This window comes from Somniosus microcephalus, chromosome 27, assembly GCF_052327205.1.
Source record: "Somniosus microcephalus isolate GS21.2 chromosome 27, FLI_Smic_1.0, whole genome shotgun sequence".
Classification (NCBI taxonomy): domain Eukaryota; kingdom Metazoa; phylum Chordata; class Chondrichthyes; order Squaliformes; family Somniosidae; genus Somniosus; species Somniosus microcephalus.
Genome location: NC_141013.1, coordinates 41,435,322 through 41,462,219, shown reverse-complemented (window position 1 = coordinate 41,462,219; position 26,898 = coordinate 41,435,322). Strand labels below are relative to the sequence as shown.

Sequence of the window (26,898 nt, the reverse complement as noted above, 5' to 3'; positions counted from 1 at the left end):
CTGGTTGCTATGGTGCAGCAACACTGTAATCGTGTTTGTGAAGATTTCTTCTGTTATCTCGAGTGAAATCGTATATTCCTTCTCCAAGAACAAAGTATCAGAGGAAATCTTCACAAACACATTTACAATGTGGCTGCACTAAGTGACCAGAGGATTCCTTAGATACAAGGCTCACTTCCTGCTTGTTAGAGTTAAACCCCTGCTGAAAAATGTTTAAAAATTAAGAGGGAGTTCAAAAATGGGTGATAGACCTCCCTCCACCTAGAGAATTATTTCTGAATGGGGGAAAGGACAAAACGTGACCTTTCAATGTTCTTGCAGGTGGCTCCATGTCCAGGGTTCAAGTCTCTGTTCGGGGCTGTTTTTTGTCCCCCATGGCTCAGTGGTTAGCATTAATGCCGCTGAGTCAGAAGGTTGTGGGTTCAAGACCCACTCCAGAGACTTGAGCACAAAAACCTAGACTGACACTCCAGTGCAGTGCTGAGGGTGTGCTGCACTGTCAGAGGTGCCGTCTTTCAGATGAGACGTTAAACCAAGGCCCTGTCTGCGCTCTCAGGTGAATGTAAAAGATTCCATGGCACTTTTCAAAGAAGAAGTGGGGAGTTCACCCCGGTGTCCTGGCCAATAGTTATCCCTCAATCAGCATCACAAAATCTGATTATCTGGTCTTTACCACATTGCTGTTTGTGGGAGCTTGCTGTGCGCAAATTGGCTGCTGCGTTTCCTACATTACAACAGTGACCACACTTCATAAAGTACTTCATTGACTGTGAAATGCTTTGGGATGTCCTGAGGTCATGAAAGGCGCTATATAAATGCAAGTCTCTTCTTTTTAGCACTGAAACATTCCCCGGGGTTTCTTCCCATCTCCCGTAACTGTGGAAAATTAGCAGAACCTTGGAGAAGCTGAAGTTACGGCGAGTGAGCTGGAGAACCGTTGTGGATATTCCAGTTTTTCCTCAGTTGGGTGAAAATTCCACTGTGTCAGATCCTGGTACACACTGAGAGTACATATCGGGAGATCGCGCACTCTTGGACCACGATTTTGCAGTGGAGTTGGCGCAACAGAGTTTGACCCCAAATCGTTTTGGTTTCCTTTTATTTATTTTTTTACCTTTTTCATTTTGTGAGAAAGAACTTGCAATTATATGGCACCTTTAACGTAATAATACATCCCAAGGCGCTTCACAGGAGTGTAATCAGAATAAAATGGACGCCGAACCAAAGAAGGAGACATTAGGCTTGGTGACCAGAAGCTTGGTCAAAGACATGGATTTTATGGGGCGTCCTAAAGGAGGAGAGACAGACGGAGAGGCGGACAGGTGTACAACACGACTGCACAAAGTGACCAGCACCATTTGTGTCCTCAGGGTGTTCCAATACCAAAAGGAGATCGTCTGGTCATTTATCTCGTTGTTGCTGGGACCTTGCTGTGGGCAATACGCTTCAGTCAAAAAAGCTCTCCTGAAGTGTAGTCACTGTTGTTTTGTAGGCATACAAGCAGCCAATTTGCGCACAGCAAGGTCCCACAAACAACAATGAGATAAATGACCAGATGATCTCTTTTCGGTAGTGTTGGTTGTGGGATAAATGTTGGCCAGGACACCAGGATGGCACCTCCGACAGTGCAGCACTCCCCCATTCTTCTTCTTCTTAAGCAGTCCCTCGGAACCGAGGATGACTTGCTTCCACATTAAAAATGAGTTCGCAGGTGATTGATGAGTCCAATGCAGGACCTACGGTCTCTGTTACAGGTGGGGCAGACGGTGGTTGAAGGGGCGGGTGGGTGGGGTGCTTGGGTTGACGTGCGCTCCTTGCGCTTGGCTTCCACGTGCTCCCGGTGAAGAGACTCGAGGTGTTCGGCGCCTTCCCGGATGCTTCTCCTCCATTTTGTGCGGTCTTGGGCCAGGGTTTCCCAGGTGTTGGTGGGGATGTTACACTTTTTCAAGGAGGCTTTGAGGGTGTCCTTGAAGCGTTTCCTCTGCCCACCTGGGGCTCTCTTGCCATGTCGGAGCTCTGAGTAGAGCGCTTGTTTTGGGAGTCTCGTATCGGGCATGCGGACAATGTGACCCGTCCATCGGAGCTGATCGAGCGTGGTCAAAGCTTCGATGCTGGGGATGTTGGCCTGAGCAAAAACACTGATGTTGGTGCGCCTATCCTGCCAATGGATTTGCAGGATCTTGCGGAGGCAGCGTTGGTGGTACCGCTCCAGTGCTTTGAGGTGCCTGCTGTACATGGTCCATGTCTCTGAGGCATACAGCAGGCTGCTCTGTAGACCCTCATTACAGCACTGGAGTCTCAGCCTAGATTTTGTGCTCAAGTCTCTGATGTGGGACTTGAACCCATGACCTACCCACTGAGCGATGAATGATGCTTGTTTGCCCCTTTTCTCAAATAATTCTGGAACTATTGTACAAACTGTTCCTGATATTAAATTGTGACTGAGCTCTAAGTTGATGGTTTGCTGCTGGTTGGGAATCACACTGTTACCGAACGTTAGACACAGCGCTCTCACGCAGATCAGTGGAGTGGATCGGCTGTGTAAAATTTCTGACACCTGGAAAATCTTAAATTTTTTATGATGATATTCTCGTTGCAAAGTGTCCTTTGGGAAGGCAGGTTTTATTTGATTGACTTTCAGCTGAACGTTACAGTGGGTACATTTTACAATTCAGAGCTCCCAGCTCAACTTACAACAGGCCACACATCCAAAGGATTTTGGAAATCGCTCAGTCTGGCCTCTGAGACCGAGATTTGGAAACGCGCTCCTGTTACTCGGAGCTCTGTGCCTGTGGCCTTATTGAAGACTACTTTCACGCAGATGTAGTTTAACATCAGTAAAATGCTTGGGGGCCAATGTGCTGAGTTCATGCTTCCAGTGGGAGCCTCAATAATTGGCAGCATGTATCAGGAATTCAAGCACACGCTGGCCCAAATCTCTGGTGTGAGCCTTTGGCATGCGAGGTTGTTGCTGGCAGCTCCATCTGGGAAAATAACTTGTTTTGTGTTTCTCTGTGTGATGCGGTTCAAGAAGGCGGCGGCTCACCACCACCTTCTCGAGGGCAATTAGGGATGGGCAATAAATGCTGCCCTTGCATTTATATTTTTATAAAAACAATTACCTGAATTAAATCAGACATTCCGCAGTTTCCCAGGTTGACTTCTTGTTCTCTTGCTTTAAGGTGTACATTCAGGCCAGGCGGCCATCAACCCTGAAAATGAAGATGATTAAAGATGAGTACCCTGATAAGCCGCTCTACTTAAAGGGTGCCCTGGGCAGACATTCTCACTACCAGCAATACCAGCCTGTTGTTATGCTACAGAAAGGATACACTGTGCACTGGGATGGTCCAGCACCCCAAGAAATCGCCATCTGGCTCATCAACTTCAACCAGTGAGTGATCTTTCATGACCCCTGGATCATCGCCCCCACAGAGTCAGCCAGTGGCTCAGCTTGCCTCTGGGTCAGAAGGTTGTGGGTTCAAGTCCCACTCCAGAGACTTGAGCACAAAAATCTAGGCTGACCCTCCAGTGCAGTGCTGAGGGAGTGCTGCACTGTCGGAGGTGCCGTCTTTCGGATGAGACGTTAAACTAAGGCCCCGTCTGCTCTCTCAGGTGGATGTAAAAGATCCCATGGCACTATTTCGAAGAGTAAGGGAGTTATCCCCGGTGTCCTGGCCAATATTTCTCTCTCAACCAACATAATAAAAACAGATTATCTGGTCACTATCACATTGCTGTTTGTGGGAGCTTGCTGTGTGCAAATTGACTGCCACGTTCCCCACATTACAACAGTGGCTCCACGTCAAAAGCACTTCATTGACTGTAAAGCGCTTTGAGACGTCCGGTGGTCGTGAAAGGCGCTATACAAATGAAAGTCTTTCTTTAAGTCTTTATCGTATCAACAAGCAGTGTTCAGCTAACTCGTGAGAAACCCGTCCACTTTGTCTATCAAGTATTGGACTGCCATGGAGAGTTGGTACCTGGCAGGCTCATATTAAAAAAAAACTTACTTGAAATGTAACTAAACTGGACATTGTCAAGAGTTCATACATTTTTTTTTATATGCGATGAACTTTGTTTTTCTGTTGGAGATATTGTGCGATATCTGGCTGTGCTCTTAGTCTGATGGGAGAGGGAATGAATAGGACGCCACTCGTGGGGTGAATAGTGTGCAGACAGGTGTCCAATACACAGCAGCACAGCCCCATATTATTGGGCATGGAGGCTTGAAGCTGATCCCCCCCCCCCCCCCCCCACCCCACCCAAGGTGCCAGCACACCCCAGTGCGGGCAGCAAGCGTTAAGGGAACTCGGAGCCTGCGAGCAAACTGTGCACTAGACTCGTTCAGGACACCGTGGATTCAGTGTATGTCTGTTATCCGTGACTCGTATGTTACAATACAGAAAATAGCCTGCAATTGCATCACTGATATTCCTTGCCGTTGATCTCCTTGTCAGGAATGACTGGATCCGAGTGGGGCTTTGCTACCCTAAAGGCAGCACGTTTAACATAATATCGGATATTCACAATCGCCTATCAAAAAGAACAGTCAAGACCGGGTCTTTCCTGAGGGCACATAAGATGGACAGCCTGGATCATACCCACCCAGGCAGGGGCTACTATTTCATGGATGAGGACACTGGGTATGTCCATCATACTTATTTCATTCCCTGTGCCTCTTTAGTCTTGATAAAGGGTTTTGACCCGAAACGTCGACTCTAATTTCTCTCCACGGATGTTGCCTGGCCTGCGGAGTTTTTCCAGCATTTTCTGTTGTTATTTCGGATTTCCAGCATCTGCAGTATTTTGCTATCATACTTATAATTTAAATGGTCACGTGTCGCTTGCTGCCTTCATATTACAATCGGGACTATTTCTGGTAGAAAGTAAACTGCCTGTAACATTCACCATCGGATGCTGGAACCTCAGCGTCGAGATGTAATGAAGCTCACTGCAAATGACTAACATTTTCTTTCGGTAGCAATTATCTTTGCTGTTAATGTTAAACCATACCTGTGAGCCTATTTTTTATTTTAAAGATGAAATATTATATTGGCACAGCTTTCTTCTGTTTGCGTTTCATTTATTATTCCGATGCTAACTTGTGGTCCTAAAGCTGCTGCCATTGATAGCGTCATGGATTTCTCTCTTGCTCCCAAAGGTTGCTGTTCCTGAAAGTGAAAGCCTACAAAAAGCGAGAACAGTTTGCTTTCTGCTCATCGAGAGGCTGTGAGAGAATAAAGATCAAAGCCTCCATTCCAGTGACCAGCAGGGTCAGTGACTGTGTAATGACAGCATACCCCAAGTACAGTCAGATGCCGACTGTCGATGTGCCAATGCCACAGAGATTACCCACGGCGCAGCTGGTAAATTGCTTTTCTCAACTCTGGGCTCCGCCTTCTCAGTTAACCCTTTCCCCCCCCCCCCTCAAACGACTACAAACGCTGAGGGTGAGGGGGTCTCCTAAGTCCCTGTCTGGGTTGAGTTAGCTCACCCGCTGCCCGGGCACATCAGAAAATCACGGGAAACAAGAGCTGGTGGCTAGATACAGGCGCACTGGACATGGGGGTCGATTTCAACTGTTCCTGTCAGGCGGTAAACGTGCGGCAGCGAGTCGATCGGCTGGTTTACACCCGCTCGATTTTCCTTTCTGGCGGGAACAGTTAAAATCGTCCCCAGAGATTCAGCAATGGGACTGTTCCACGTCGTACACTATTCTGAGAGAGGGTGAGATGTGAGGGTAGAGTCTTGAACAGGGGTTGGGGCTTATACATGGAGAGAATACATATTGACTTGGCCGGTATTTATTTTATCTTCAAATCTCTCTCTCCCTCTGTTTCTCTCCCTCCCTCTGTCTCTCTCCCACTCCCTCTGTCTCTCTCTCCATGTCTCTCTCCCTCCGTCTCTCATCCGCCCTCTATCTCCTAACCTTTGTCTCTCTCTCTCTCTCTCTCTCTCTCTCCCCCTCTCCCTCCATCTCTCTCTCGCCCACCATCTCTCTCTGTCTCCCTCCATCTCTCTCTCTGTCTCCCTCCATCTCTCTCTCTCCCTCCATCTCCCTCCATCTCCCTCCCTCCATCTCCCTCCATCTCTCTCCCTCCATCTGTCTTTCTCCGTCCCTCTGTTCTTCTCTCCCCCTCTGTATTGCACTTTTCTATCCCCCTTTGTCTATTACTTCACTGACGTGCTGTATTTTGCACATCTTCAGAACATCCAAAAGTGCTTCCCATCTAATGAATTACTCTTGCTGTGCAGTCACTGGAGTTATGTGGCAAACACAGCAGCCAATTTATGCACAGCGAGATTTCTGAAACCGCAAACGAGATAAATGATTGGTTAATTAGATTTTGGTGGTGTTCAATGAGGGAGGAATGTTAAGGGTGAACTTCTTGACTCGTGCCAAGATGTCCTTGATGTTCATCTGAGCAGGAAATCAGGGCATCAATATAATGGGGGCAAAATTCGCCTACTTTGCGCCTGCCGTTGGCACCTCCAGGGGCACTAACGTGACGCAAAGGGCTTATCGCCCGGGCGGGGGCGCTAATAGCTCCTGCCGAGAAATTTGACAGGGTGCTACTGAGGTGCTAGCCGATAGTGCCGTGCCCCTGCCACTAGCACCCCGGGTCGCTGCGCCGCCGGTGATGACGTGATCGCCAGCAGCGCGACCCCTTAGCGCCCCGCGGTAGAAATTCGGCTGCGCCCCACGAGACTGTCGCGGACGATGTCAGCAACAGCCTCGCAGGTCGCGAACTGGGCCGTGCACTACAGGCGGGATGCTAATTAAAGGGGCAGTCCGGCTACGCCATGCTCCGCCCCGAGAGGAAATGGAGCGCCCAAGATAGCGCTCTGCTTCCTCGCCAGGGCGGTAAGCTCAATTTAGTGGCCGGGGCGGTACTCCTGCCCCGGGCGCTAAATGTCTGGCGCTAATTCGGTTACTGCTCCCAAACGGGCCATAACCGAATTTCGCCCCCAATGTCTCCTTAAGAGACAACTATCTTCAACAAATCCGCCCCCTCACTCTGGTTCTAATGTTCAGCAAAGAATGCTTGTTTAGTAAATCCCTTCGACAACTCCAGTGGTGGACAATAACTGGATCAAGGCTCTGTTTTCCTCAGCCAGGGGTGGGCATCTGCCTTTACTGCTGCACAGCCTCTTTCAGTCCTCAAACAGGTCAGAGGCTGCAAAATCAAAGGGATATGAGGGGTGTGGTGGGTGAAGGGGTAAGAGCTCTGGGGGAGGACGGCACTGCTGGTCTGAGATGGCACAGTGTGGCCCAGAATGGCATGCACCGACCTTACTGTGAGCAACTCCTGAGGGTTTATTGCACAAGTACTAAAACTGATAGAAGATCATGTGCTAGTGCTCTACCTAGGGCAGGGGCTGTACAATACATTCGGTGATATTGAAGTACTTTTTCACAGCTCCAGTTTCTCTCTCCTTTTACACAGAGCACCAGCGACCACTTCCTGGAGGTCAAACTTGAATCCTATAAAACCAGGTTCTTCCATATCAGAGAGGACCTGGCCTATTCGGATGTGAGTATGGCCACTTTCCAGTTGAACTTTCATGCTTACAGTGTTTTTTTTTCTCAGCTCATGTTGCCAGGGAGCCTTGCCTGGAGGCACACGTGTATCAGGAAGTGGCATTCCTGTCCCGTGCAGCCCACGGGGCGAAGCCAGCCGTGCGAGCTCAAAAAATTACCCCTACAGTACACGAGTGCCGCGCATGGGGCAAGTGCTTAGTGTGCGGAGCCTCATTTACACCTGCGAAGTAAAGCTTCCAGCTAAACCACTGCTCCACCGCCTCTCGATGTATTTTGCGGGCAACTCGGTGTGGGAAAAGGAGCCCTGGGATTCCGAAGGCAAAAAGTGCTGCTCTCTGGTGTGGGCGGGGCAGAATTTTTTGGATGGTACCAGGATACACTGGGGCCTCACCTCTTTTGCTGCCCATCAAAAATTCTACCAGGATTGGATTGGGTGGGTATAAATGACGGGAAATATGCTGTATGATGTACTACCCTAATTTGTATGTCATTATAATACGCCAACATTATAATGACATGCAAATTAGGGAAGTACAGCATATTTCCTGTCATTTACGCCCGAGAAATACTGGGTGCTAGGAACTTCCGCGCGTTCCCGGCATCCAGCATTGTTAAACATAGGAACAAAAGGAATAGGCCATTCAGCCCCTCGAGCCTGTTCTGGCATTCAATTAGATCATGGCTGATCGCCTCCATTTTCCCACCTTATGCCCCTTGATACCTTTACCCAACAAAAATCCATCGATCACAGACTTGAAAGCTCCAATTGATCTCCAGCATCCGCAGTATTTTGGGGGGAGAGAGTTCCAGATTTCTACTACCCTCACTGTGGAAAAAAGTGTTTCCTGATTTCCATCCTGAATGGCCTGGCTCTAATTTTAAGATTGTGGCTCCTTGTCCTGGATTCCCCCACCAGAGGAAACAGTTTCTCTGTATTTACTCTAACAGTATCAGCTGTGGCTCAGTGGGTAACACATTCGCCTCTGGGGCAAGCGGTTGTGGGTTCAAGACTCCCTCCAGAGACTTGAGCACAAAAATCTAGGCTGACAATCCAGTGCTGCACTGTCGGAGGTGCCGTCTTTCGGATGAGACGTTAAACCGAGGCCCTGTCTGCTCTCTCGGGTGGACGTAAAAGATCCCACGGCACTATTTCGAAAAAGAGCAGGGGAGTTCTCCCCGGTGTCCTGGCCAGTATTTATCCCTCAATCAAAAACAGATGATCTGGTCATTATCACATTGCTGTTTGTGGGAGCTTGCTGTGCGCAAATTGGCTGCTGTGTTTCCTACATTACAACAGTGACTGCACTCCAAAAAAGTACTTCATTGGCTATAAAGTGCTTTGGGACATCCGGTGGTTGTGAAAGGCGCTATAGAAATGCAAGTCCTTTTTTATCGAATCCTTTTAACATTTTAACCACATTGAACAGGTCACCCCTCAGTCTCCTATACTCAAGGGAATACAAGCCAAGTCTATGCACACTGTCCTCATAATTTAACACTCTGAGCCCCGGTATCATTCTGAAATGTTAAGGGCCTCGTGTTTGCATTTACAATATTAAATGATTTTTCAGCAATGCAATTGGTCGCTGCTACATTACAAAAACTGGGCTATTGGCATCAGATTTTTTTTTTAACTTGCTGCTACTGCTTCCCGATGATTGTGAGCCCATTCATGTATCAGCAAAGGACTGCAGGTGAATTCCCTCCCCTCACCCCCACCCCACCTGAGGCCCAGTGTTGGCACCCCATTGGCACTGTAAACAGCCCGAGCAACCACCCGCCATATAAACATACCCCTAACCCTGTGACACAGGCCGGGGTTGGGAGCATCCGTGGGGTGGGTTGAATTTCCCAGACCTGACTCCTCCGCCCCCCCCCCCCCCAACTTCCCATTTCCCATGCAATTTCTGGGCTGCCGTATTAACTAGGGTAAATTCAGCAATCCGACACTCCCAGCGGGGAGCCTCACTCCACGGCAGCGTGGGTCAGAGGTCACGCTGCGTCGTTGTAGCGCCCAGTTTCCAACTCTCGCTCCCATTGAGCGAGGCTCCCCTCCCCCCTCACCGAATAAACCCTACGGTGCCACCGTGCACCTCTTTACCATACAGTCTTCAGATAACACATACACCTTGGCAATGTTTTGTTACATCAGAGATTGTGTTCCAGACAATCTCCACTTTTCTATTTGCTGTCCGCTTCACTCACTCTCGCCTCTTGACTCCATGTGGTGGGTTCAAGTCCCACTCCAGAGACATGAGCACATAATCCAGGCTGACACCCCAGTGCAGGACTGAGGGAGCGTTGACTGACGGGATGACCCACCAACAGTGAGCCCCAGACCCAAAATGGTGGCTCCAATAATGCTATGGATCAATAAAATACATTTTTATAAAGAATTATTTAAGTTTTAGTTTTAACACAGATTCAGGCAATCTGGAAATCACAATGACTAAGGCTTCAGTGATTTTCATTACATTTCAGAGGAACTATATTGTGCGGAGATTAGTGTGTGAACATTTAGTGTAATTCCCTCGGCCACCCTTTTAATAAAAGGATACAACTTGCATTTCTATAGCGCCTTTCACAACCTCAGCACATTACAGCCAATGAAGTACTTTTGAAGTGCAGTCACTGTTGTAATGTAGAAAACACAGCAGACAATTTGCGCACAGCAAGCTCCCACAAACAGCAATGTGATAACGACCAGGTAATCTGTTTTCGTGATGTTGGTTGAGGGATAAATATTGGCCAGGACACCGGGGAGAACTCCCCTGCTCTTCTTTGGGATGTTATGGGATCTTTTACGTCCACCTGAGACAGTGCAGCACTCCCTCAGTACTGCGCTAGAGTGTCAGCTGAAGTCTCTGGAGTGGGGCTTGAACCCACAACCTTCTGACTCTGGCTGACTCATTAAACAAACACCATTAAAAATATACACATTCATATGGAAACTTCTACATTGTCAAGGCCCTAATATTATGAAGAAGGGAAAAATATTAAACCTTTGAGGGGTAATTTTCCGACTTGCCCTTTGGGTGTGAGCTCTGCCCATCAAAAGAGCGTCTCGAAAACTGTGTGTATCTCGGGAATAACAGCATAAGAACATAATCTATTCAAAATACTGTCGTGCACCAGGATTTCGACCGCGTGCTCCTGGGAGCCCAGGCTTCCCGTCAACAGAGCCAAGTCGGAAAATTACCCCAGCGACCCGCACACACAAATATTGTTCAGTCTTTACAACTGAAAGTATCGTCGTGTAAATAAAACCCCAGGAGACGATTATAAAAATGTTCAGCGCCAAGAAATGTTGTTTTTCTCACTTCTTATCTCCATGGGTCTTAACTACAGCCGATTTAAAGTTTAAAACTCAAGGGGGTGAATGTCCTCGGGAGGTTATAGCAGTTCTGCCGCTGTAACCTCCTTTGGTGGAAACCCCGGGGTAACGTTAACTTTTAACGCCCAGTGATAGCGAATCGGCCGCCTGTTTTTGCACCTCGCCCAGTTTCCGTTTCCATTCATCGGGCGGGGCGTGCAACGGGAGGCCGATTAGCTGGCACCCGCTCTTCACTCAGCGATGAAAGTTAAAATTACCCCGCATGTTTCCGCCGGGCTTCTGCCGAAGTTGGTGTGCTGTGGAGACCGCCACGAGGAAAATCACCCCACAAATCACCTGGAGGCTTGTTGTGGTGCAACTTGACATTTTCCTCAACACTTTAGCCAGGCGTTGCTAAGAACGATGAGAACGTTAGGATTGGGCAATTTAGCAGTTTTTAATCTTCGCTCCGCAGGTCGATGGAAAGAAGTATTATCATGCTGATGATGGCATGCAGATCATCGTGATAGACGGGAAGTCTGGAAGGGTGGTCGATAATCGAAGTTTCAGAAACACCATCTTGCGAGGAATCCCAGTCCATGTAGAGAATTATGTAGCAAACATGAAGAACAAGTGAGTAATTTGAATAGTTTTATCTTGGCCTTTGCAAGCAGTGAAACAATGGGGGAAATTTTAACCCACAAAAACGGGTGGGTTTGGGTCAGGTGAGATGTGAAATTAAAAAAAATCTCAAACTCAACCCCAACCCCAACCGGCCCACTTCTGGTTTTAACAGTGGTGGGACAGGGGGGCAGGCAACCAATCCGCTCCCGGGAAGAGGGTTGGCCATTGAAATATTATAATGAGGCTGCGTGCCTCAGATTTAACCTATCGTCCAGGTTGAACCCTGGCCGGCCGGGTTTCCCGAGCTAAAGGGAGGCGAGGACTGCTTCGTGGAGAAGGTAAGGGGTGTCTTTACAGCACTGCTTGTGGGCCAGGTGGAGCAGGACCCCCAAACCACCAAGCTTACCTGCTTCCCTGCCCACAATCAGAACCCCCCTGTGATCAGCCCCCCCGCACCCGGGATCACCAACCCCCCCCTTCCACCCCGTGCCCATAATGTGGACCCCGCCCCCACGCTCCCACTAACCCAGCTGCAGGCCCCTGGCTTGCGGCCTCCTCTGGAGCATTGCCCGCCCGACAGCGAGTCAAGCCTGTCAATCAGACCGGCTTCCAGGCGGGGAGCCTGCTTGAAGAAAAGATGCACGCTGCGACGTTAAAACTGCACAGGGGGCACGACCAATGCTGCTCCCCGCTTCTCCCCCCCCCCCCCCCCCCCCCCGCCCCAGTCAAGATCGGGGCCAATGGGGCCGATTTCCTCACTCCTGGATGTATTGGGTCACTGGGCCCAGTCCCTGAGGGAAGGTGATGCGGTGAGGAGTGCACCCAGTAAACGGGCTGCCTGCTTTTCCTCAAAAGGCTGCACCTGGAAACTGGGTCCCAGTGTGTGGCAGTAACCCCACTGTGTGGATACAACTGGCACAGCTCTACCCTAAGCCCCGATTTTAACCTAACCCGCCTGGCGGGGACAGGGTGGGATCGGGACGGACGCCCGAATCTCACACCCCCACCAACCCCCCCCCCCCCCAACACATTATGTTCCATTGAAGTCCATGGAGAGTAAAATCAGGTGGGGTGTGAAACAGGAGTTCCACCCAAACACGGCCCAAGGAGAGGGCATATAAATTGGCCAGAAAAAGCAATAATCCTGAGGATTGGGAGCAGTTTAGGATTCAACAAAGGAGGACAAAGGGATTAATTAAGAAAGGGAAAATAGAATATGAGAGTAAGCTTGCAGAGAACATAAAAACTGACTGTAAAAGCTTTTATAGATATGTGAAGAGAAAAAGATTGGTGAAGTCAAGCGTAGGTCCCTTGCAGTCAGAATCAGGGGAATTTATAATGGGGAACAAAGAAATGGCAGACCAATTAAATACATATTTTGGTTCTGTCTTCACAAAGGAGGACACAAATAACCTCCCAGAGATGCCGGGGAACATAGGGTCTGATGAAAGGGTGGAACTGAAAGAAATCAGTATTTGTAGGGAAATGGTGTTAGGAAAATTGATGGGACTGAAGGCCGATAAATCCCCAGGGCCTGATAATCTACATCCCAGGGTACTTAAGGAAGTGGCCCTAGAAATAGTAGATGCATTGCTGGTCATCTTCCAGAACTCAATAGACTCTGGAACGGTACCCATGGATTGGCGGGTAGCTAATGTTACCCCACTATTCAAAAAAGATGGTAGAGAAAAGGCGGGGAATTATAGACCGGTAAGCTTGACATCAGTAGTGGGGAAAATGCTAGAGTCCATTATAAAGGATGTAATAGCAGAGCACTTAGAAAGCAGTGACTGGATCGGACAAAGTCAACATGGATTTACAAAAGGTAAATCATGCTTGACTAATCTACTGGAATTTTTTGAGGATGTAACTGGTAAAATAGATAAGGGAGAACCAGTGGATGTGGTGTATTTGGACTTTCAGAAGGCTTTCGATAAGGTCCCGCATAAGAGATTAGCGTGCAAAATTAAGGCACATGGGATTGGGGGCAAGGCATTGACTTGGATAGAGAACTGGTTGGCGGACAGAAAGCAAAGAGTTGGAATAAACGGGTCATTTTCCGAGTGGCAGGCAGTGACTAGTGGGGTACCGCAAGGATCGGTCCTAGGACCCCAGCTGTTCACAATATATATTAATGATCTGGACGAGGGAATTGGATGTAATATCTCCAAATTTGCAGACGACACAAAGCTGGGTGGGAGGGTATGCTGTGAGGAGGATGTCGTGAAACTCCAGCACGATTTGGACAGGTTGGGTGATTGGGCAGAAACATGGCAAATGCACTATAATGTGGATAAATGTGAGGTTATCCACTTTGGTGGCAAAAACAGGAAGGCAGATTATTATTTGAATGGCAATAGATTGGGAGAAGGGGAAGTGCAAAGAGACCTGGGTGTTATTGTGCACCAGTCGCTGAAGTTAAGCATGCAGGTGCAGCAGGCGGTTAAGAAGGCAAATGGTATGTTGGCCTTCGTAGCGAGAGGGTTTGAGTACAGGAACAAGGATGTCTTGCTGCAGTTGTACAGGGCCTTGGTGAGACCACATCTTGAGTATTGTGTGCAGTTTTGGTCGCCTTACCTGAGGAAGGACGTTCTTGCCATGGAGGGAGTGCAGCGAAGATTCACCAGGCTGATACCTGGGATGGCAGGAATGACGTATGAGGAGAGATTGTGTCGATTGGGCTTATACTCACTGGAGTTTAGAAGAATGAGAGGGGATCTCATCGAAACCTATAAAATTCTGTCAGGCCTGGACAGACTAGATGCAGGAAGGATGTTTCTGATGGCCGGGGAGTCCAGAACCAGGGGTCATAGTCTAAGGATAAGGGGTAAGCCATTTAGGACTGAAATGAGGAGGAATTTCTTCACCCAGAGAGTGGTGAACCTGTGGCATTCTCTGCCACAGAGGGCGGTGGAGGCCAGTTCATTAAATATATTCAAGAAAGAGTTAGATATATTTCTTAAGGCTAAAGGGATCAAGGGATATGGGGAGAAGGCAGGGACAGGGTACTGAATTTGGATGATCAGCCATGATCTCATTCAATGGCGGAGCAGGCTCGGAGGGCCGAATGGCCTACTCCTGCTCCTATCTTCTATGTTTCTATTTCCTGACAGGTGGGTTGAGTTAAAATCGGGGCTAAACGTTTCAAATGACAAATACCTTTCTTTCTTTTCACCCCTTGTGGTGCATGTGAGCAGCAGTAGGCATGTTTTACTGCCTCCTCTTTCATGATGGTGACACCAGCCCTCAGTGTGGTGATGCCAGCTCTCAGCGTGGTGACACCAGCCCTCTGTGTGGTGACACCAGCCCTCGGGGTGGTGATGCCAGCCCTCAGTGTGGTGACACCAGCCCTCAGGGTGGTGACGCCAGCCCTCAGGGTGGTGACACCAGCCCTCAGGGTGGTGACACCAGCCCTCAGGGTGGTGACACCAGCTCTCAGGGTGGTGACACCAGCCCTCTGTGTGGTGACACCAGCCCTCTGTGTGGTGACACCAGCTCTCAGTGTGGTGACGCCAGCCCTCAGGGTGGTGACACCAGCCCTCAGGGTGGTGACACCAGCTCTCAGTGTGGTGACACCAGCCCTCAGTGTGGTGACACCAGCTCTCAGTGTGGTGACACCAGCTCTCAGGGTGGTGACACCAGCTCTCAGGGTGGTGACACCAGCTCTCAGGGTGGTGACACCAGCTCTCAGGGTGGTGACACCAGCTCTCAGGGTGGTGACACCAGCCCTCTGTGTGGTGACACCAGCCCTCTGTGTGGTGACACCAGCCCTCTGTGTGGTGACACCAGCTCTGTGTGGTGACGCCAGCTCTGTGTGGTGACGCCAGCTCTCAGTGTGGTGACGCCAGCTCTCAGTGTGGTGACACCAGCTCAGTGTGGTGACACCAGCTCTCAGTGTGGTGACACCAGCTCTCAGTGTGGTGACGCCAGCCCTCAGTGTGGTGACACCAGCTCAGTGTGGTGATGCCAGCCCTCAGTGTGGTGACACCAGCTCTGTGTGGTGACGCCAGCCCTCAGTGTGGTGACGCCAGCCCTCAGTGTGGTGACGCCAGCCCTCAGTGTGGTGACGCCAGCCCTCAGTGTGGTGACGCCAGCCCTCAGTGTGGTGACGCCAGCCCTCAGTGTGGTGACGCCAGCCCTCAGTGTGGTGACGCCAGCCCTCAGTGTGGTGACGCCAGCCCTCAGTGTGGTGACGCCAGCCCTCAGTGTGGTGACACCAGCTCTCTGTGTGGTGATGCCAGCAGGAGGGCAAAGCCATTGTGGGAAGGAGTTTATTAGGGTGGCCCGCGTGCTCCATTAACCCCCAACCTCCCGCAGTCATGCAATCTCCTGGGAGAGGCAAAGGACCAGAGTAAGAACCTCAGGCCTATTTCGAAAAGAAATTCTGCGGCAATTCCTCTTTCCCCAGCGGACAATCGGTCAAGCTCCAGGAGACAGCAGTGATTCATAATTTAGTCACGATGCTCTGGTCATCATGAGTGTGGGGCAGGCCCGTCACTTGCGTCTGTTCGTATAACAGTGTTCCCAACCGCACCTCACCCAATGAGTCCTTGTATGAAAAATATTTGAGCAGATTTTATGAAATCGTGTTCAGAGCTTTGCCGGGAATTCGACACAAAGTTTAGCATTCCGGCAGGATTTTCCATCCACTAGTTTTAATCGACAGAAAATCCTGCAGATTCCAGAATTCCTCTGCCCCAAATTCCCTACGCATGCTTCTGCCGTCAAACCTCTGAATCCTACCCTGTGCTGCAAATCGGGTTCGGCCAGTTTATTCAATGTGAAACACGGTCCTGTGCGCTGTTTTTGATGGAAAGCAATCTGTATAAACAGCGCTCTTACGATTCACCCCTTTATTTGATTGAAATGTGTGGGTGTAGTTTGATTTCTGTTATCTTCAAGACCATTAATTGGACCTTTTTCATTCCAGCTCCATCGTTCTGGTGACCTCCAAAGGAAGGCTAATTTCAGAAAGACCTTGGAACAAAGTTCTAACACAACTTGGAGCCACCAGTGTTAAACTAAAGGGTAATTTCTGGAGGAGGTTTTCTTTTGCTGTGATCTTGTTAAATAAGAAAGACTTGCATTTCTATAGCACCTTTTACGACCACCTGATGTCCCAAAGCACTTTACAGCCAATGAAGTACTTTTGAAGTGGAATCACTTCTGTAATGTGGGAAACGCGGCAACCAATTAGCACTCAGCAAGCTCCCACAAACAGCAATGTGATAATGACCAGATACTCTGTTTTTAGTGATGATGATTGAGAGATAAATATTGGCCAGGACACCGGGGATAACTCCCCTGCTCTTCTTCGAAATAGTGCCACGGGATCTTTTACTGAGAGAGTAGACGGGGTCTCGGTTTAACGTCTCATGTATTTATTTAGAGATTGTTCCTATCTGAAACATTTTGTTTTCACTTTTTACTTTTAAAATGGCATGTTTTTACATAGTCTTGTCAGGTGTATTTCCCAGCGGGCGAGCGTGGAACGTGCGAGCACGTGCCGGGAGATCGGCTGGGCAATTGATTCCGCCAGATCTGTTCATGATCTTCTGGCTGGCCTTTCAGCAGGGAGGCAGTGAGAGAGCGGTTGCCATTTGCCGGAATCTTGACCCAGACTTCCTCCATTACAGGCACTGCACTCCCAGTGACAGTGGAGATCCCCATGTCCCAGGCTCCTCGACCTCCCAAACATCTAACGGGGTGAAAAGGGTTAAGTTATGAGGACAGGTTGCACAGACTAGGCTTGTATTCCCTCAAGATTAGAAAATCAAGGGATGATCTAATTGAGGTGTTTAAGATGATTAAAGGATTTGATAGGGTAGATAAAGAGAAACTATTTCCTCTGATAGGGGCGGGTAGAAACACAGGAGCAGGAATAGGCCATTCAGCTCCTCCGACCTGTTCCACCATTCGTTTAGATCATCGCTGATCCAGAACAAGGGGGCATAACCTTAAAATTAGAGCTGGGCCATTCAGGAAGCACTTCTTCACACAAAGGGTCGTGGAAATCTGGAACTCCCCCCCCCACCCACCCCCACCCCTGTTGAGGCTGGGGGTCAATTGAAAATTTCAAAGCTGTGCTAGATGAGATTTTTGTTAGGTAAGGGTATTAAGGGTTACAGAATCAAGGCAGGCCGATGGAGTTAAAATGCAGATCAGCCGTGATCTTATTGAATGGCAGAACAGCCTCGAGGGGCTGAATGGCCTGCTCCTGTCCCTATGTTCCAGTTAACCTGTGCGTCACTGACTGGTTTTTCAGCTGGACAAACATTTCCATCATTTGCCCATTGAGAGCCAGCAGCTCTGCAAACTTATCGCAGTATTCTCCAGAGTCCACCCAGGTGGGAACCCGGACTCCCGACACACAACCCCACCGCCTTTACAGGCCACGGGCAATTCTGTTCCATCAATGGGCAGGTGGGCAGTGACCAGAACCGCAGGATCATACAGTTCAGCGCTCACTTCCCAGGCAGAAGACGCTTTAGCCTTCATTCTCTGTTATCTGTTTTTGTTTTAATTCAGTCATTTGGGCATTGGCAGGCGAGACCGTCATTTCTTGCCTGTCCCAAGTGGTGGAGATCCGTTTTGTAGCGAAGTGCGGGACAGGAGTAGGCCAGATCGGGTAAGGACAGCAGGTGTCCTTCCTGAAAGGACATGAGCTAACCAGTTGGGTTTTTACGACAACTTCATCATCACTTTTACTGATACCAGCTTTTTATTTCCAGATTTTTTGGTAACTGAATTCAAATTCTCAAACTGCTACGTTGGGAGTTGAACTCGCATTCTCTGAATTACCAGTCCAGTCACATAGCCACTACACTACCTTACCCCTGAAATGTATTTGAAGGAGTAGGTGGAGTAGATGGATGGTTCACCAAGGCTACCCTTTTATAGCCCTGAGATAGAGATAGCCACGAACTGCAGATGAGCAAAGCTACAACAAGAATGTCCTATGAGGAGAGATTGAGTAGACTAGGCCTATATTCTCTAGAGTTTAGAAGAATGAGAGGTGATCTCATTGAAACATACAAAATATTTACAGGGCTTGACAGGATAGATGCAGGGAGGATGTTTCCCCTGGCTAGGGAGTCTAGAACCAGGGGTCACCGTCTCAGAATAAGGGGTCGGCCATTTAGGATTTAGATGTGGAGAAATTTCTTCACTGAGGGTTGTGACTCTTTGGAATTCTCTGCCCCAGAGGGCTGTGGAGGCTCAGTCGTTGAGTATATTCAAGACAGAGATCGATAGATTTTTGAATATTAAGGGAATCAAGGGATATGGGGATAGTGCAGGAAAATGGAGATAGGGTCGAAGATCAGCCATGATCTCATTGAATGGTGGAGCAGGCTCGAGGGGCCGAATGGCCTATTCCTGCTCCTATTTCTTATGTTCTTATTAAAGAAAGGCCTTCAGGCTGGACTGCCAATGCTCTGCCTGTGGCTGTGAAGGTGAAAAAAGCCTTATCTTTTTTATGCTATTGGCTCTTACCAAGCTGCAGAAGGGGACACCTGCCAGAATGTCCAGTATGCAATGCATCCGTCCATCTATCAGGCCAAGGCGACAATGATTAATAGGGCAAATGGCCGACTCCTGCTCCTATTTCTTATGTTCTTATGTAAGACCTACTCGGCCATCAGGGTCGTTATCAAATGCACTGTCGGCATTTCAAAGCAAATGCTAGTTAGTCATGGGCATCTTACGATACAGCTCCACCTGGGTGTTCAAGATTATTTTATCTGCTGTGTGCTACACATCTTTGCCATTGAGAGAGGCCTGAATGTACTCCTGGGGGAGCAGTAAGCTGACCTACAGCCAAGGGCAGAACCAGAACCTGAGGATAAGCCGGTAGGTGCCCTTGCAGAAACAGCTGTGCAGGCATCAAGAGTCGCACGCCTGGTTCTGCCAGTGATATTCCATATTCAATCCTCTCCATAGGTGTGCGATGTAATAGCCTTCAGTACACTAATACAAAAGCAAAATACTGCAGATGCTGGAAATCTGAAATAAAAACAGAAAATGCTGGAAATACTCAGCAGGTCAGGCAGCATCTGTGGAGAGAGAAACAGAGTTAACGTTTCAGGTCGATGACCCTTCGTCAGAACTGGAAAAAAGCTGGAGATGGAACAGATTTTAAGCAAGTGCAGGGGCAGGGAAAGGGGGAGGGGAGGAAAGAACAAAAGGGAAGGTCTGTGATAGGCTGGAAGGCAGGAGAGATTAAGAGACATTAAGAGATATTAAGAGATGGTGCAAGGCAAAAGGAAGCGGCCTTCATTTAAATGTGGGTCCCACGAGGGTGAATATTTGAGCTCTGCAGCTGAGGAAGGTCACTCACCCTCCCGCTCACTCTTAACGTGTGGGTCACCCGGCACTTCCTCCTCAGGCTCACTGTCCTAATCCCCTGGGGTAGACACAACTCTCATTGGGATAGAAGATCAGGAGCAACAAATTGGGATGTTTGGACCTCCCACTCTCCAACCTGGGCTTCGGCCGAGCGAGACTCCATGCTGGGACCGAAGCCGCCCAACTCCAGTGCCTTGGAATGAAAGTTTTCGAACCATTGTCCCTTTCCCACATCCTAATCAAGCTAACTGAACCGATGTCGATTAGGGTCTTTAACGAGTTTCTAATCAGGTAATGCCACTCAAACTACTTTTTCCCTTTTCGCTGTTTGCTTTTCAATCTCGCTGCTGACGGAGATATTTAGTGACCGTAGTCTGCTCAACTAATTGACTCAGACATTGGAACAAGTGCAGTACTTTTTAAGTGACAGCAGGAGGCCTACTTTGCTCCGTCAACCAATCGTGCAGTGTGGCGTTTCCTGCTTCACATTCACACCTGCCTTACTATATTAGAGGAAAATGTCGCCCCAGACACTGTATGTTGAGCTAGTTTTTGAACATGTTGTGTGTTGTTTAAGCGTGCACTGGGTGACACCTAGTGGCAGGCAATGGATTCTGAGACAACAACAGAAAATGCTGGAAAAACTCCGCAGGCCAGGCAACATCCGTGGAGAGAGAAATAGAGTCAACGTTTCAGGTCGAAACCCTTCGTCAGGACTGAAAAAGCACAGGAAATGAAACCGATTAAAAGGCCAGTTTGGGGGCTGGGCGAGAACAAAAGAGAAGTGAAGAGACATTAAGAGGTATTCAAAACCAGACGAGATGGTGATCGGACTAGTGGAGACAAAAGACGGCTCTAGATTAGGTGTGAAATGCGCTGGCAGAATGGGAGACAGCTGCCATGTGGGAGAGAAAAAAAGGGGGGGGGGAGGCCAAAACAAAGGTGTGGATAAAAAATATATATAAAAATGTACAGGAAACTTTCTGGTATCCGGCACTGACGGGACCGAGCTGGTGCCGGTCGATCAACATTGCCGGAAAAACGAGCGCTAATGTTAAAACATACGGAGCTTCTGAGCTCCGTCTGAAGCAACAAACCTGCTTCAAAACAGTCGGCGCAGCTTGCAAGCGTCTCTGTAGCTAAGCAACAGCTTCAGCTAGATGCTTGCAGAGCCTCGACTGGAGAAAAAAAGCAACGAAAAGTTAAAAAAAACTTATCTGAACCGACTCCTGAATTTTGCCGGTGGATAGAGCTTTCCGGATATTTAACCTCCGGTTAAACGAAAGTTTCCTGTAATAGGGGCCGAGGTTATGATCTGAAATTGTTGAACTCGATATTGAGTCCGGAAGGCTGCAAAGTGCCTAATCGGAAGATGAGCTCCATTTTGCCATAGTCTAGTCACCAGAAAATATCCCATTGGTCGAGCTCTGCCCTTTGCTCAGATCCTGGGCAGCTCCTGACTCGCGCTGGGTTTCAGTCCGCAGCCACTGGCTGCCCTCCTACTCGGGTCATGTGCCCTTGCTTCATCCGTAACCCTGGGCAACTGAAGGCTGGAGTCTGTTGGTCTCGGTCTTGAGAATTTCAATTGACCCCCCCCGCCCCCCCTCTCAGCCCCCCCCCGCCCCCCCCCTCTCAGCCCCTCCCCCCCGCCCCCCCCCTCTCAGCATCCACAGCCTTTTGCGGGAGAGAATTCCGGATTTCCACTACCCTCTGTGTGGGAAAAGTGCTTCCTGAGTTCCCTGCTGCACGGCCTGGCTCTAATTTTAAGATTATGTCCCCTCGTTCTGGATTCCCCACCACAGGAAATAGCTGCTCTGGGGTCTAAATTCAACATCTTTGCGCCTGTGTTATGGGCTATAAGGGGTGCAGCAGTAAGCAATTTAGCAGGGTAGAGGCCCGCTCCCGCTCTGCATGGGCGATCGGGCCACTGCCTCGTTGGTCGGGGCCTTTATATTCGGCCCTGGCGATGGCCAAGCTCCGACTGGTGTTTCCAGGCTTTGAGCTGCTTAGCCAGCCGTCCTTCAAGGGACCGCTGGAGGCTGCTGATCAAAGGCCTAATAGCATTGAAAATCGTTCGCATTTTATGGAGTGGGAAGGAGTAGGAGCGCCTCCTCCTGGCTCCACAAAACAAATGCTGACCAACCCTCGGCCTCTCTCCCCCCCTCCGCACTCCCCCCACACCCCCCCGAGCACCTCCCCTCCCGATCGCCTCCCCTTCCCCCACCTCCCAGGTCTCTGCCAATCTTCCACTGAAGTTGAAAATAATTGCAACAGATATGCATCTGTTAAATCAGAGATTGTGTGCCTATACAATCTCCACTTTCTATTTGCTGTCAGCTTGACTCACTCTCGCCTCCGACTCAAAGCCTTCGGTTCAAGTCCCACTTCAGAGACTTGAGCTCATAATCTAGGCTGACGCTCCAGTGCAGTGCTGAGGGAGTGCTGCACTGTTGGAGGTGCCGTTTTTCAGATAAGCCGTTAAACCGAGGCCCCGTCTGCCCTTTCAGGTGGACATAAGATCCCACAGCACCATTTCGAAGAAGAGCAGGGGAGTTCTCCCCGGTGTCCTGGGCCAATATTTATCCCTCAGACTAACTGGTCATTCGTCTCGCTGCTGTTTGAGGGGCCTTGCCACGTAGCAAATTGGTTGCTACATTTTCCAACATCACAACAATGACTAAACTTCAAATTATTTAACGTAAAGCATTCTGAGACATTGGGGCAGATCTTGACTTTGCACGATAGTGTAAAATGGGTGATAGCGAGTCGAGAGCCCGTTTTACATCTCTGCCGATTTTTATTTCCGTTGACTTCAGTGGGGTGCCAATTCGCTATCACCCATGTTACACTATCGCACAAAGTTGAGATCTACCTCATTGAAGGACGTTGAGGCGCTGCATTAATGCAAGTTCTCTGTTTCAAGCATTGCACCATATCCATAGATTACCTGCTGCTTAAGAACCTCTGCAGCTTATAATGTTACAGCTGTTTCTCTACTTTATTTCAGATAAGCTGGTGTTCGTGGGATTTAAAGGAAGCTTCAAACCTGAGTGGGTAAAACTTGTCGTTGGCGAAGATAAGGCGAAGCTTCACCAGGTTCTCCCGATCCCCGTCTTAAACAAGTTGAAACTATGAGGGATCCCAGCCTGCAGCACTGACCAAGTACAGGTCTAGCTATCGAGGGTTGCTCTTGGAATTACTACTGATTTTTAGACGCCATTTGTAGGAAAGTGGTCAAAGCTGCTAAGGTATTGCAGTAGAGCAGCGCATTTATCATTGTGTTTATTTGTCCAGCAACAAGGCTTGTTTCCAAAGCTGATACTATTTGTAGACTGTACTTGACAAAACATTCCTTCCTTTATCTCAAACCTCTCCTCGCTCCCGAAATAGCTGGTCCTTTTTCGGATGTCCTATTCTTCCCGTGTTTTGTATGTTGAGGTGTTTTCGATCTGTCGGCCTCTCAAAAGATTTATTTTCTGTTGTATGTATGTTTGTATTTATTTATTAAGACACTATAGAACACGACACCAAGGCACTTGTGGGCTGTATTGTACAATTTTCATATATTTTCCATATCGCTGTTACTTTGTCTGGTAACACGGCGCTCCTGAGACAGAAAATGGTATTTTAAGCGTTGACTGAGATTGTAATTTATTAGAGTCGAGGTTCTCATTCGAGACGTATTTCTGAGGGGGGGATCTTTGGAGTAAAGAAATGTAATTTATAGACTGGCGTTTGTATAAATTACAAAGATTGTATAAGTGATGTTTCATAATAAATGTAAAGCTGAATGAATTTGCAAAGGCTTCTGTTAATTGGCGCGCGCTTTTTAAAAAAGATTTCCATACATGACCAAATACCTCATCGCTGTTTATGGGAGCTTGCTGTGCACCAATTGGCTACTGCGTTTCCTACATTACAACAGAGGCCGCACTTCAGAAGTGGTTCAGTAGCTGCGATGTGCTTGAGGACATCCTGAGGACATAAAAGACACTCTATAAAGGGCAGCGCCTTTTTTACCAATTCGGACGGTTCTCTCCAGAAAATAGTAACATCTACCCTGTTGGTGAATATTCTATTGCTTCACGTCCAAGAGTTTCTGGGGTAGATTTTGACTTTGTATGATAGTCTAAACCGGGCGTTCCTTGTAATTTTTTTTGGGTGCGCGGGCCCTTTAACTGGCTGCGCGGCCCGTTCAATTTTTCACGCGTGCGCGGTTATTTCCGTTGTAAAGCCGGTGAGCAGCCTGCGCGGGGCCTCCAGACCGCTGCGCTGCCGCGTTGCACATCTTAACAGGGACGTTGATCGGCAACCCTTTACATCTCTCCTGACTTGTATTTACATTGAAGTTAATACAGGTAGACTATCCTTTATCCGCACTTCTGAAAACCGAAAACCTCTGAAAACCGAAAAAATTTTTGTGGCGCGTAAGTCGTGCGCACGACAGAACCCGAGTGGCGCCAAACATGACCCGACGCGGCCGATGCTTTTCTGACCTGATTTGCGGGCCAGCTTAGCGTAGGAGTCAGCCGATATCCGGCTTTCCCACAACTGGTGGCGGCAGTCGAGCCCCAGACCCCCGCTAAGTCAAGGAATTCAGACACAGAGAGGGGGAGCTGTAAACAGACTGGGAGTGGCAGCACAGAGAAGCAGGAAGGGGAATGAGACACGGAACAGTCGCAAGAGGTAGCCTGAACTTTTAAAATTTATATTAAATACAATTTTTACCAAATTAATTTAATGTTCAGAGTTTCCCAGTCTGAAATAATACCTTCTGAAATCCGAAAATTTCTGAAAACCGAAACACAGCTGGTCCCAAGGTTTTCGGATAAGGGATAGTCAACCTGTAGGAATAAATATCGGGCGAGATATAAAGTAGGCTGCTGATTTGCTAACGCCCATTTTAAACTATTGCACAAAGTCCAGATCTACCTCAATGTCTCAAGGAGATTGCTTGTGTGAAATAATATATATATTTTTTAAAAGGTGCTGGAACTATTCACAACTTGGATAGATGTCAATATTAAGCAAATGGATTAGTAAAGCGGAACATTAATCCCAGTTTTGATGTCCCAGTACTTGGCGTTTGGCAAACTGTTTGAAAGTACTGTACATGGAAAACATGAAAAAGAGACCAATCTGGGTTAGTAATTTCCAAAGAATGTGCTGGTGTTCACAGTGAGGGATCGTGTAAGGACTGTTGGGAACTCAGGAGAAATAAAGTTGCCAAAAGGTCAGAATTTCCTTCAGAAAATAGTTGCATTTGTACAGCCTCTTGGTACGTTATCGGGACATCCCAAAGCACCTCACATCCAATGGATTATTTTTGAAGTGTAGCCACTGCTGTTGGGCAAAGGCAGCGGACAGCCTCTGCACAGCAAGATCCCAGAAACAGCAAATGAGATGAATGACCAGATGATCTGTTACTTTGGTGGTGTTAGTTGAAGGAGGAACAGTGCGCAGGACATTGCTGGTTGGCTGAATTGATTATGTTTAATATAATTTGAAGGAAAGTTGTATATTTTGCTATTCATTAAAATCTTAAAGTATCGATGCTTTATCAACAGAATTGACGCTGGTAATTTTGCATAGACTGACTTCACAATACCAAGAACAAACAGAATGGGCTGGGTTTTCCCGGGTCCCACCTACACAGTGCAGGGGGACCCAGGAGACGGTGGGAAACCCAGAGGGTCGGGTTTCCTGGCATGTTGTGGCGTTTTAACTCCACAGCGTGCGTGCGACATCAGGGGCGGGTTCCCTACCCGAAGTCAGCCTGATTGACATTCTAGCTTCCATTCGTGTGGGGAACCCGGAGAAGGAGGCCGCAGCAACAGCTAATGCTGGACCCAGGATGGTGGGGGGTGGTGTCCAGGCCCAGGGGTAGGGGCTGATCGGAGTCGCGATCCCTGGTGAGGGGGGTCTGAGCCCTGACCCCGGGGCTGAATAGTGTTCCAGGCCCGGGGGTGGGGTTCCAATCCCTCGGGAGGGCCAGGCTGCTGGTGGGGGAGCTTGGGGTCCAGGAGGAAGCACTCCTGCTCCTCCCGGCCCACAAGGATTGCTCCCTGAGGCTGAGGTCGCCTCGCTGCAGCCACCGGGAATCCCGAGCCCCGGGATCCCAGGCCACCTGCTGTAAAACTGGCAAAGCAGGTTAAAGTAGAGGCTCATTATCACATGTAAATTGCCAACCCGCCTCTTGGCAGTAGGTTGGCAGCCCCCCTCCCCTGTCCCACCTGAGTGAAAGGTGAAAGTGGGCGGGTTGGGGTCAGGGTTCACATTTTATCAACTTTCACTTCCCCCCACCACCCCTCCAACCCACCCGCTCTTACCTCCAGCCAATGTGTCAGAAAGAACGAACCTGCATTGTCCTGTGTCTGTTCACATCTTCAAGGGCAAATTTTTTAATCTTCCCTTCTGAAGGTCACATTTCACACTCAATGCAGTTGTGTTACCGGGGGTGTTAACATATTAACGCCGTTGTTATGTTCATAAATAACTAGACGTTTTCATTATGAACAGCTAGCTTGAGCTAGTCACTTTATTCAGTCATGTGGACTTCTGTACAGCATCCATCTTGACTACTGCCTTGTGGGTAGTCTAGTGCATCGTGGGTAGCCCCACTCTTATATACATACAGCTCCACCTAGTGTACCATTCTAGGATGACATGTTACTGATCATTACAGCCGTTATTAAAGCAGACAGACAAATTGTAAATACATGTGTTAAGCCTGCATCTGTTCACCAAACTAGCAGGAGTTATCAGCCCAAAGACATTTTTACTGGTTGCTGGGAGACCCAATGACAAGATGTGAAAATCTTAAACGTCCATTTGTGCGAAAGTTGCAGACACTTCTGATGGTAAACTCTGTGAGATTCTGCCCCCAGTGTGGAATCTCACTTGACGGGAGTACAGATCAGAGAACTGGAGGCAGAGGTGAGTGTGGCCCATTTCCGGAGCCCTCTTTTTCCGTTGTTAAGATTAATAGCTGAAAAAACAGGGGCAGCAAGCATCCAACCCTTCAATCTGTGCTGCAGTTGTGCTAGACTCCATGAGCCAGCCTTGCTTC

At 48.7% G+C, this 26,898-nt stretch overlaps 1 protein-coding gene across 1 annotated transcript in view; it reads left to right on the top strand.

Moving 5' to 3' along the window:
* Positions 1 to 25,389, top strand: part of cemip (cell migration inducing hyaluronidase 1) — a 247,262-nt gene extending 221,873 nt beyond the window's left edge. Inside the window, exons 23-29 of the mRNA XM_085968878.1 lie at positions 3,183 to 3,394; positions 4,461 to 4,646; positions 5,165 to 5,369; positions 7,452 to 7,538; positions 11,335 to 11,492; positions 16,414 to 16,511; positions 22,837 to 25,389. Coding sequence (XP_085825004.1) covers positions 3,183 to 3,394; positions 4,461 to 4,646; positions 5,165 to 5,369; positions 7,452 to 7,538; positions 11,335 to 11,492; positions 16,414 to 16,511; positions 22,837 to 22,964 — 1,074 coding nt within the window. The 3' untranslated portion in view covers positions 22,965 to 25,389. The remainder of the gene's footprint in view (positions 1 to 3,182; positions 3,395 to 4,460; positions 4,647 to 5,164; positions 5,370 to 7,451; positions 7,539 to 11,334; positions 11,493 to 16,413; positions 16,512 to 22,836) is intronic.
* Positions 25,390 to 26,898: the final 1,509 nt, after the last annotated feature.